Source organism: Dasypus novemcinctus, chromosome 31 (assembly GCF_030445035.2).
Source record: "Dasypus novemcinctus isolate mDasNov1 chromosome 31, mDasNov1.1.hap2, whole genome shotgun sequence".
NCBI classification, from domain to species: Eukaryota; Metazoa; Chordata; class Mammalia; order Cingulata; family Dasypodidae; genus Dasypus; species Dasypus novemcinctus.
Window position 1 is genome coordinate 32,179,845 of NC_080703.1, and position 12,326 is coordinate 32,192,170.

Sequence of the window (12,326 nt, forward strand, 5' to 3'; positions counted from 1 at the left end):
GGAGGCGATCGGCGCGGGCCGCGCTCGCGGAGGCTGAGGGAGGCCGCGGCCCCGCCGCGTCCGAACGCCCCGGGCTCGCCGGCTGCGCCGGCCGCTCGCGCCCGCGGGGCCTCGCTCCCGCCCGCCCGCCGCGGCGCCTGAGGAGACAGCGGCGCCTGAGGAGGCAGCGCCGCCGCTCGGCCGCCCCGCGCCGCCGGCCCGCTCGGCCGCGCTAGGCCGGGGCGCCGCGCCTCGAGTTTGAGGGCGCCGGGCGGCGCGGCCTCCTCGGCGGGCTCGGCCCGCGGCGGCGCCGGGGCCCGGCTATGGGGCGCGGGGGCCGGCGCGCCTAGGAGCGCGGCGAGCCGGGCGCGGGCCGGAGCGGCGGGGCCTCGGGCGGGCGCGGGCGGCGGCCTCGGGGGCCCGGCAGCGGGAGGCGCCCGCCATGGCCAAGTCCGGAGGCGGCGGCGCGGGAGCCGGCGGCAACGGGGCGCTGACCTGGGTGGTGAGTGGCGGGCCCGGGGCGGGGGGTCCCTCCCGGGGGGCGGGGGGTCCCTCCCGGGGGGCGGGGGGTCCGGGCCCGCGCATTGTTCGCGGCGGGGGCGGGGAAGGGAGGGGACTCGAGGGCGCTCCTGCTCCCCGCGGGGCGCCCCGTCGGGGCTTCTCCCGCCGCCCCCCCCCACACCCGCCCCTTTTCTTTCTTCCTCCCTCCCTGCGCCCCCCGGGGCCGCGGAAACTTTGGGGGCCAGTGCTCCTGCGCGCGCCCCGGAGACCCCGCTTCCTCTTTTTCCCTGCCGGCTCCCCTCGCCCCGAGGGCGGCGACCTGGCGTGCGCCCGTGGGGTGTCTGCAGAAGGGGGTGTGTGGTGGGAAGGCGTCCGCTCCCGGGCGCCCCTCGGAGGGGACTTGGCGGGGAGGACGTCGGGGGCCCTGGGCGCGCGGATTCGCCAAGTCTGGTTCGAGGGCAAGTGCGCCCGGGCCGCCCCCCCAGCCCCGCCCCGCGGGCGCCCCCTGGCCGGCCGGGGTCGTTTAGAGCCGCGTGGACGGGCGTCAGCGCCGCGGGGAAGCCGGGCGCGGGCTGAGCCCTGGGGTCCAGAGGTCTCGGGGCTCGGGCCTGCCGAGAAGCAGCCCGGGGAGGTACCCGAGAGCCCGGGTTCCCACGGCAGATCGATCTTCCCTGGCATTTCACTGGCTCAGCGTGGAGTTCAGCCCAGGGTCATTCCCTCCCCGAGAAAAGCAGCTCAGCCAGCCGACCGGGTAGCCTGGAAAGAAAAAGGACTTACATTTTTTTTTAGGGACTTTTGATCCACTTCCCCCTCTTTTTTTTTTTTTTCTTTTTCTTTTAAGAACCTCAAGGAAACTTTGATATTCGCATTTTTGCTACTTTTCTGGGTGCGGTTTGGGTTGAGTAGGGGTTGTGCCGTTTCGACAGGTCTCTATCCTTGTGAAAACAAACGCAAACTGGTAACGATCGCAAAGAAACATTTTAACCATTTAGGTTGGCGCGCCAAGGCGCTTTGCAAAATCCCTTGCTAAAGGCTTTTGTTGGCTCCCTGTGAATTTTGTTAATGCTATTAAGATCTCCGGTAATGCAGTATGAATGGACTACAGCCCGGAGAGAGAACGCAGATAAATTAGTAGTCTGTGTGGACGTGGAAAGGATGGGGGTGAGGGGAGGATGTGTAAATTCGAAAGGACTTTTAAAATTAATGGCACCTTACCCTTGTTACTAAAATCAAATACCATCTGTAAATGGTGCTTGGTCTGTCGTTGATTTTCGAAGTTCTCATTCACTATTTGAAAGTGTTAATACCTGATCAGTGTTTCCTTTGAGGAACACAGATTCCATAATGGTAAAAAGTTTTCTCCAAGATTGAATTGGTTCGTTTTAACGTTTGATAGCCATGTTTTACTTTACTATTTAATTTTGTAGAAAATTACATGGCCCCTTTTCCTGTTTGTTTCAGGCTCAGTAGGAAACTTTTCTTTCATTTCCATAAGAAATTTAGCAAAACTTGGAGGGTCTCATTCAACATTAGAAAACTTCACTCGACACTAAAATGGATTTATTGATAAATAGATACGTGCTTATTTTTATCTTGGTATTTGCAGCTTTCATTAAATAATGAAACTATCTTGAAATATTAAATGAGTTTAAATCAGGGTATTAAGTTTCTGAATTTCTTCTAGATCAGTAGTTAGATACATGGCCAAATATTTTCTGTTTAAGTGTATCTGTTACTATTGGCTACCTGTGAGTAAAAATGGTTGTCAGAATTTGTGTTAAAAGCTAATGGTTGCTATTCATATGGCTTTGCAATCTACCCTAGTTATCTTTAAATTCTTTGTGTATTGAATTTATAATTTGGTTGGATGTCTTCAAAGATAGAGACGTGTGTTTTACATGATTCAGTTATATAATAGCAGTAATGAACTGTTAGCAAACTATATTAAATAAATAAGCTTTAATTTTAATTCCATACTTTTGAGTATTAAGACTGGAACTTGAGATACAGTTTTCATTTTCCATGATTAAGAGTGGTTGCTTGCAGGAATTACTTAAGATGTATCACCCTGCAAATCTTGTTTTCTATTGAACTTTTAAAATTCTGTTTTCAAAAGATTTGTTGAGTAACTTTTAAAAGTTAAGTATATAGGTTTATTTTAGCAGATTAAAAGATGGAATTTTGGATATACTAAACAACCTCATAAGGCAAGTGAAGGAGAAGATAATTTTGACCTAATGAAGACTAACTTTTAACTCTGTCTTTTCCATGTTTTTTTGAATTATAAAAGATTACTAAAAATTTACACATTTCAGACATTAGTCATTTTTAAAGCACTGGGAGGTAAAATTTGGCTTTTTCATAAATGGCATCTCTTCATTATAAAACTAATTATGGGGCATATGGGAAATAGAATAAAGGGAAGAAGTAAACATCACTTAATTTTTATTGAAAGATTGTATTCTTTTGTGAGCTAGAAGTTTATTAAAAAGATAATTTCCCCTTAAGTCAGTCCACTTTAAGATGATACTTAAATATAAATAAAATATATGTTATTTTAGTATAAAGTAATATAAACATGTTAACTTTAATATAGAATTGTTTAATTTTATGGGAGATATTATAGTGAAGTGCTTATGGAGTTCATGGACTTTGATGTCAGAGTGATGTGGGTTTAGAGTCTGTCTCCAGTACACCTAGTAGGATTCTGTGTAAGAAACCTAACCTCTCCAAACCTGTTTTCTCATCTATAAACTAAGATTGTTTTTAGAATAACAAATGTAACACAGTGCTAAGTTAATGTTTCTTCAAAAAGAAAACAAAAACAAAAAAACCAAAAAGCACACCCTTGGAATAATAGTCATTGCTTTTTACAGAAAATAACTTTTAGCCAAGGTGAAAGCAAATTAATTTTTCCTTGCAAGAGTTTGGGGGTTATCGCAGTGGTCATCTATTTTAGAAGAGGGATAACTTTGCCTGTTTTATCGAAGTTGGTGTTATGTTGCCACCTGCTTGTGAATAAAAGGAAGATTTGGAAATGGAATTAGTCTGATATCTTTCCCTTTTTGGGCGGTGGGATGGGGTTAGTGTGCCTTGTGTTGCAGATACTAACTTCTACTGGGGTGCATGCCAACATGTGTTGTTAACATTCCTACTGCGTGAAGTTTACCCTTCAGTATCTGAAAAACATAAGCAAAAGGATTTAAGATTGACATTAACTTTAATAATTTATTTGGTTTGTGTTTGATTTGCAGTATCTTAACCAGTTTTTTTTTTTAATTTAAAAATGTGAAAAAAAGTATGGTAAACTATTTTGAGTTAAAATTGACAATAGCTATAAAGGCATCTCTGAGGCAAACAGTTTCTTGAATTAATTCTTAGCTTGTAAAGCTTTGATTATTAGGCCATAATACTCTATTTTCTTGTGTCATTCTTTCATCATGTTGAAATAGTTGTAGTAACTAAATCTGTAGAAATATTAGAATGCAATTAATCATTATGCGAATAGTGATCTTTCCCCTCAGGAATATTCTAACTTACCAATTTAAAAAAAAGTAATGCAAAATTTTAAGCATAAAAAAAGTAGTAGCCAGTATAGTATAAAGAGCCTCTGTCTTTCCTTCATCAGGTTTCAACAATTATCAACTTAAGACCAGTCACTTTCCCTTTCTCATTACTTTGAAGCAAAGCAAATCTCAGAATTATATCACTTTGTAAATATTTCAGTAATTATTTCTAAATGGTTATGTCTCTATTTTTTAAAAATCTGAAATTAACATTGTAGTTTTTTAAAGTAAAATTTCATTGAAATACATGATATATATTTTTTAATATGCTTTTTTTGGACTGTGGGTATTTCTAATTCAGGAAGTATTACTGTATATTAAAATATTGTTTAAAGGTTTGTGTTAAGAACCTTGCTTCATTGGCTCATTATTGCAAACCTGAATTCTTCAGCAAGACTTCCAGTCAGTTCTATCATAAACTCTCTGCCCTCCCCACTGAAATTTATTTTCTGTAATCCTTATAGTTAGTTTTATATCTTCACTGTCCCCTGCACAAATCATATTTACTTTGCCACTTTACCTTTGCCTATTTACCTTCTTGTTCACAGGTGCCCCCTTCTCTTCTCTTTACCAGCCCAAATCTTAACTACTCTTAAAGGCTGCCTAAAAGTCTCCCCCAAACTTTTACTCATCAACTTATGCTAACTTTTTAAAATAATTGAATTTGTTACTCTTATAGATCATAAAACATAGTTACCTTCTTTCTATGTAGCTTTTATGCATGATAATTTTGTATTAGCCATTAGATTATAAACTCCCCAAGCCAGAGACCATAAATTTTACTTGTTTGTATCCCTTTTAGTGTTTAGCAGAGAACTGGGCATGTAACCAAATCTCAGTTGTTGGTAACAAATTGGATAATTGACATACTAACTTCCTAAAAAGTCTTCCATTATTAGGACAAGTGGTCAGGTAGCAATGTTCTTTAGATTCATTTTCAAGTAAACATAATGGTAATATTTAGAAACACTTTAAAAACTTTTCTGAATAGAAACTTTTCCCACCTGTATTTTGAGATTTGTTAGATACACAGGAAGTGGTAACAGTTGCATTTTACCCAGCATGCTTTAAAAATAGGCTTCTTGATATTTTTAAAAATCTTCATGTAAATGGATCCCATTTTAAAGAGAAAGTGAAATAGATATTATTCCCATTTGCAGAAAAGGAAACAGGTTTTGAAACTAGGTAACATGCTGTTAGGCATGTGTCTAGGGAAAAGGAGGGATTTAAATCAGGCTTATGTTCTTAACCATCAGGTTCACAGCCTCCCAGTTTAAAAACATTAAAATAAAAAACAAAAAACAAAAAGCAAATATCCTCTTTTAAACCCTGATGTGGCAAGATAAAAACCTTCAGGGATAAATCTATCTGTATCTCTATTAACTTTTCTTTTACTTTCTCACAAAAAGCTGCTGAGTTTGAGGGATTTCCTTTTCAGATGTGCGTCTGGTATAGCATAATAGCTAAGAGAGTAGACTATGAAATCTGATTACCTGGTTTCATAATTCAGCGTCTTCAAGTATTAGCTTTGTTAGCTTGGGAAAACAGCAATTACTTCAGTCCTCAGTTGCCTCTTCTGTAAAAAGGGAATAACAACAGTACCTCCTTCATTGAGTTCTTATGAAGATTGATTGGCATTATCCATATGGATATGCATATCCATATCTCCGTAGTGCTTGGCACATACTACACTCTCAGATGGACACATGTGCACAAACACACACACACCTTCCTTTTTTTTTTTTTTTAATCATCTTTCACCTCTCTCCATGCCCCTTGATTTGCGAGGGCATTTCTGGAGGAGGACAGATGGAGGACAGGTTGTTAAGTTTTGTTGTTGTTAATGGTGGTAGATAGCACTACACCTCTCCCTTTTTATATAGATGAGATATAGTTAAAATGAGCATCAAGCATGGTAACTTAGAGGGAGAAAAGAAAGGAAGAAGATATTACAAAAGGATAATGTGAAGTTTGAGGGGCTTGGATGGGAGTTAAGAGAAGGAACTTGTTGCTAGGCTGCCAGCCCCAGTCCTACCATGATTGCCTTGATGATGGTAGACTTTCTGTGATGGTTATGTGAATGATTGGCTTAGTTGTTTACTTATTTCACCAATGGCAAACCATCTTCTTTCTTTTTTGGCAGCAATTCATTCTTTCACAGAAAAACGGTAACTGTGGGTGATTGCCCCAAATTGCTATATCTCAGGTGACAACTCTATTGATGGAAGACCTTTAACAGTATTATCTTGGTACATACTCATTCTGAAAAATAGGAATGTCCTATTGGGTTATTTTTCTTCCCCTTCTGGTGGTTGAAAAATATTATTGATAAAAGTTGAGTCTTGGATAAGTATTGTCTGTATTCTTTTACAAGATATTAATGATATTGGAAGGTGCTTTAAATATATTGATATTTTAAAATAGATTTTCTATATTGGTATTTTTGTTACATTTAAGAAGTCTCCAGTAATACATCGTATAATTTGGCAGGCAGATTTTGGGCTTTAGAAAAAGTCATTATAGCATCGTATGTGTGAATCACAAAGAAAAGAATTAAAACAGCTTTAAGATATGTGGAAGTATTTACCTTAATATAGTGATTATTTATATTTTCACTGATTTTGGTTTTATATGGGAATGAAAATGTCCCCTTGTTTTCTTAGATTACAGTGTAATTAGGTGTTAGAATTATTTAACACTCTAAACAATTAGTTTATCATCCACACAAATTAAGACAGCGAAGTAAATTACAATACACTTAAACCATAGGTTTTAATTGTTATCAAAACTTAATTAAAATTTATTCATAATGCTCTTGGCAATTGGCTGTTTTAAAAGGGCATGTTATTAATTTTTATTCAGTGTCGAAAATTGAATGTAATTACTAAGACACATACTATCTGATTGCCATGAACACATAGAAATAAAAAAGGTTAAGTCATTATTTTGAATCAAAAGACCCTTCTTTTCAAAATTAAATTATTCTAAAATTAGCATAATTCCCTTGGCCCAGAAGTACCAAAAATACATCACTTTACTTTTTCATCTGTGTGGTCAAGAATGCTTTTCTGGGCTTTGTTTGTTCAGGCTAATTTCTTATTTTTTTCTTTTTATAAGGCAGTTTTATTGAGATATATTCACATACCATACTATCTATCAAAGTGGCTTTTAGTACATTCACAGAGTTATGCATTCCTCACCACAGTCAATTTTAGAACATTTTTATTGCTCCAGAAGAAAAACTCCATACCTCTTAGCAGTCACCTCTCAATCCCTTTATCCTTCCCCAGCCTTGCATAAACAATAACCTATTTCTGTCTCTATGGATTTAATATTAGTAGGAAACCTTTGTTACACTGATGAAAGACTATTAGAATACTACTAACTATAGCCCCTAGTTTACATTGTGTATTTTCCCCCATTTACCACCCTATTTATTAACACCTTTTATTAGTGTTGTACATTTGTTATAGTTCATGAAAGAATATTCTTATGATTCTATCATTAACCCGGTCCATCATCCACAACAGGGTTCACTGTGCTGTGCAGGTCCTTATTTTATCTTCTAACTTTGATTCCCGTGACATACATGACCCAAAACTTCCCCTTTCAGCTAGGTTCAACAGATACAATTTAGCGCTGTTAATTACACTCACAATAATGTACTGCCATCACTTCCATCCATTTCCAAACCTTACAATCCTATATAGAAATTCTGTACAAATTATCAACTCCCCATTTTCTACCCCCAGTCTACCTCCTATTAACCTATATTCTAGGTTTGAGCTCTGTGAATTTGCCTATTATAATTAGCTTATATCAGTGAGCTCATGCAATATTTGTCCTTTTGTGTCTGGCTTATTTTATTCAGCATAATGTCCTCAAAGTTCATTCATGTTGTTGCATCAGGACCTCATTCCTTCTTACAGCTGAATAATATTCCATCTTATGTATATACCACATTTTGTTTATCCTTTCATCTGTTGATGGACACTTAGGTTGCTTCCATCTTTTGGCAATTGTGAATATTGCCACTGAGAATTTTGGTGTGCAAATATTTGACTCCTTCCTCCTTTCACTTCTGAGCATATACCTAGAAGTGGGATTTCTGGGTCATATGATAATTCTGTATTTAGCTTCCAAATATCTTCCACAGGGGCTGCACCATTTTACATTCTCACCAGCAGTGAATGAGTATTCCTGTTTCTCCACACCCTCTCCAACACTTGCAATTTTCTGTATTTTAGTAATACCCATTCTAGTGGGTATGAAATGATGTTTCATTGTGGTTTTGATTTGTGTTTCCCTAGTAGCTAGTGATATTGAGCATCTTTTCAGCTGCTTTATAGACATTTGTATGTCCTCTTTGGAGAAATGTCTATGCAAGTCTCTTTCCCATTTTTTAATTGGATTGTTTGCCTTTTTATTGTTGAGTTGTAGGCTTTCTTTATATATTCTGGATAGTAAATCTTTATCGGATATGTGGTTTCCAAATATTTTCTCCCTTCAAGTAAGTTGTCTTTTCACTTTTGTGACAAAGTCCTTTGATGTACAAATATTTTTAATTTTTAGGAGGCCCCATTTATTTTTTCTTATGTTCCTTGTACTGTGGTGTAAACTCTAAGAAACCATTGTCAGGCTAATTTCTTGATCTCTTTTGTGAATATTGTCAGCAACAGTGTTAAAACTGAAGAGCTACGCAGGGTAACTTTTTTGTTTGATAGTGATGGTGTGATAGTGAAGATAATAGGTGGGGGGAAGGGAACCAATAGTTTTATTATTTAGTTTCTTCCCAGTCCAAGGGTGTTTGCATTCATACCTGGCCTGGGGATGGGATCATACTAGAGAATGGGGCAAGTTGCCTTCTTTGCCCTTAATCTCAGATTTTGATTTTTAGTGTTCTGGGCATTACTCAGGGGGCAAGGTTCTGCTAATAAAGAGGAGCTGGAAGAGATCATTAGGCTTTCTGTTAGAAAAGCTTATGGACATCTCAGGAAAGAAACTCTTCTGTTTGCTGCCACTGAGCCAACAGCAGTGCAAACTACTTTTGCTTGAGAATGGGAAAGTAATGAACAAATCTGACTGCAATATTAATTTTTACTTTCTGCTCTGCCAAGACTGCCAGTCTTGTTTATTTTGTTTCATTTACTTTTTTTGCCTAGACTCTGGTGAGGAAATTCAGGCAGCATAAGTTGTAAGTTGGTATAAAAAGTGCCTCTAGAAAAAGAAACGTTCAGTTTTATTCTAGCTTAATTGTGTTTTTGCATACATGGGCTAATAAGGCTTTAAAATATTCCCATTTTATATGTACTATGTATTCATTGTAGAAAATTAGAAAATACCAAATAAAAAATACCCATATTTTTACTTTCCACAGATAACTTCTATTCGTAGGTATTATTATATTTATTATCTGTATTTCATGTTTTCTTGTACCTGAGTACATTGTATGTAATTTTTGGAGAGAAAATTGGGCTTATTTTATATTATGCTTATTTGTGACTTTGTTTATTAAATAGTATAGTTTTAATAAGCTACTAAATAATTTAAAAAATACTTGTTATTTTTACTTACATAAATTTTATGTAAAAGAGCATTAGGAGATTATAATTATCACAAATATTAATTGGTATGAGTAATTAAAGTAAAATATCCAGGTTTAAACGTTTACATTGAGTCTTAGAAATTATTTTTAGTATTATAATTTGTAGCTGATCTGCAATATCTACAAATGACCTCAAAACATCTGTTTTATTATGGAAGTCTATAAATGATATGCATCCCTTAATGCTTTTCATTACTTTAAATAGAATGGCACTTTTTTTTTTCTTTCCTCTACATTTGTGATAGGATATTTAGGAAAAAAATACTTTTGCCTGAAATATTTTAAGTATATTATCACATTTATTTTCTTATTTTTTTATATTTTTTGTAGAGAGAATTCTAAATGGTAATTAGACAAAACAAACTACATTTTTCATGGTCTCTGATTTTTGAGACATTTTCTTAGCAAGAATGACAACTTTTTGAGCTTGGTAGAGATCTACTAGATCCAGACTAAACTTTTCTATTCCCTTGCATTCATTTGGGAAGAGAAAGAGGGAGGAAGAGGTAAGGATTGGTAGCAATGTGGAAAAAGTTGTAAACTTTTGAAAAAGAAGTGAAAGACTTTACCCCACCTTCCATCCCTGTGCGCTAAGTTAGTGTATTGCATCAGGGTCAAAACGCAGATGTTCAAATTAGGTAGTAATGAGTCTATGGTCTGATTTAAATCTTGAGAATATTTTCTTTGTCATGGGATTTGCTTTAGAGGAGTAGCCCAGCATAGGGAAGCATTTACTAGCATGATTTTTATATGTCACTAATCTTTATTTCAATAACTGCAAACAGCTCTAAGTTAATGGTAAAAAGCTACCCACATTTGATTCCATAGCATCTATCATCTTTAAGCATTTTCTCCAAGAGAGTGATAGTAATCCTTATGATCTTTGTTTTAACTTATCTGAGGACCCATTTTTAAAGCAATTATGTTTTCATTGTTAGATTTATTTCTATAAAAAACACATGAAAAGCAATGGAAAAGGATTAGAAACTTGGAGAGTATCTGACTTAAAAAGAAATACAGTTCATATTTCTGGCCTGCTAGATCATCATTTAATTCTTGGCAGAAATAGTATATGAACACCTTAAGAAACAGAACTGTTTTCTATTTTTAATTGATTCTGAGCAGTGTTAGTGGGTAACTTTATAAATGAAAGAATGTGTAAGAATATGTTTTAAAATATAGTAAAATGAATTATTTAAAAACCCTTGTTTTGACATTATTTTATGTAAAATTTGTAGCATTGGAACACTATAATTAATTTTAAAATCTATAGGGTTTATATGCTACAATAGTTGTCTTGTTTAGATAGAGTCAAGCATTTTATTTTTAAACATACATTTAAAGAATAATGATACATTTTGTTTAATCATAATTTTAAAGAGGATGATATGCCTATGTGTAGGACCTGAGGTGAAACTGATACATTGCCTTTTAAAAAAAAAAAAATTACAAAATCTCTCTATCTTCCATTGTTTGTCTTCTGATTCTTTCATTTCTATTAAACTTTAAAGACCTATGAAGATATCGCAATTCTCATTTTTTCTTATATTCCAGTTACTTTTTAATTCTAATATACCCTTCTTTAATGGGATGTCATATATTGTTCATCATGGGAATTTCAGGGAGAGAGATGTGTTCTCTGCTGGCATTAAAATCACAGGGAAATCTCCAGATCTTGAGAATTTGAGCTTGGGATCCTCAGCAGCTGTAGGGTCACCAACCTCTGCCTTCAGCAGAGAAGCTGGTGTCAGAGAATGTAACAGTAATGGGGCACACAGTGCTGTTGCCTAAGGGATGTTTGGTGTGACCTGCAGATGTGTGAAATTTCAAATTTCATAAGCCATGTTTAGTATTTCCAGCCCTATCTGTATATTTTAACATTTTGTGTAGGCTATTTTTTTTCCCCCACCCTTTACTATAATCTTCAAAAGCTTAATGGTAGGGAGCCTTCATTTGGAAGCTTTTGGTACCTCTGTAGTCAGCCAGGTTCAGTGGGCCCATTCATTATGATCCTATAACCTGACCAGAACTCACATTCCTTGGGAAGTTTTGAGGACTATAAAAATTAACTTGGTATCTTATAGAATTGAGACAAGTTTATGTCTCTTGATTGAAGATAGGCTGTTCTAAACCCCCACTTCACTCTTTATTATAAAAAGAACCAGAGTGTTAGCAAAAGACCTCTTTAGGACTTAAGAAAAAGTCAGTGAACAAGAAGGATAATTTTGTCAAAAGATAATTTTGTCATTAAAAAGAAATCTCTGTTCATCATGTGTCCATATACACTTTAGTTTGTCCCTTGGTAGGTTATTTAAATTTGATTTTTTGGTTAATTTTAGACTCTTTTTGATCAGAACAATGCTGCAAAAAAAGAAGAGTCAGAAACTGCAAACAAAAATGATTCCTCAAAGAAATTGTCTGTTGAGAGAGTTTATCAGAAGAAGACACAACTTGAACACATTCTCCTTCGTCCTGATACATACATTGGATCAGTGGAGCCATTGACACAGGTAATTATTTGCTAAAATTTATTGAAATTCTTAGGAGAGGTGTATCTATATCTACTTTAAACTGTCTTGATAAAAATTTTTGTGATATATGCTAAGTACCTAACTCCATATCTTTATTGTTACTGGCAATATAAGAGGAGAGATCTAGAAGAGGTAGAACTGTTT

The 12,326-nt window shown here is 37.4% G+C and overlaps 1 protein-coding gene across 2 annotated transcripts in view; it reads left to right on the forward strand.

Moving 5' to 3' along the window:
- The first annotated feature begins 264 nt into the window (after positions 1-264).
- TOP2B (DNA topoisomerase II beta) overlaps positions 265-12,326 on the forward strand; it is a 58,919-nt gene continuing 46,857 nt past the window's right edge. The window contains exons 1-2 of one of the 2 annotated variants that reach the window (XM_058290876.1): positions 265-481; positions 11,991-12,161. In XM_058290876.1, coding sequence (XP_058146859.1) covers positions 422-481; positions 11,991-12,161 — 231 coding nt within the window. In that variant the 5' untranslated portion in view covers positions 265-421. The remainder of the gene's footprint in view (positions 482-11,990; positions 12,162-12,326) is intronic. The other variant, XM_058290875.2, reaches the window with a different exon arrangement.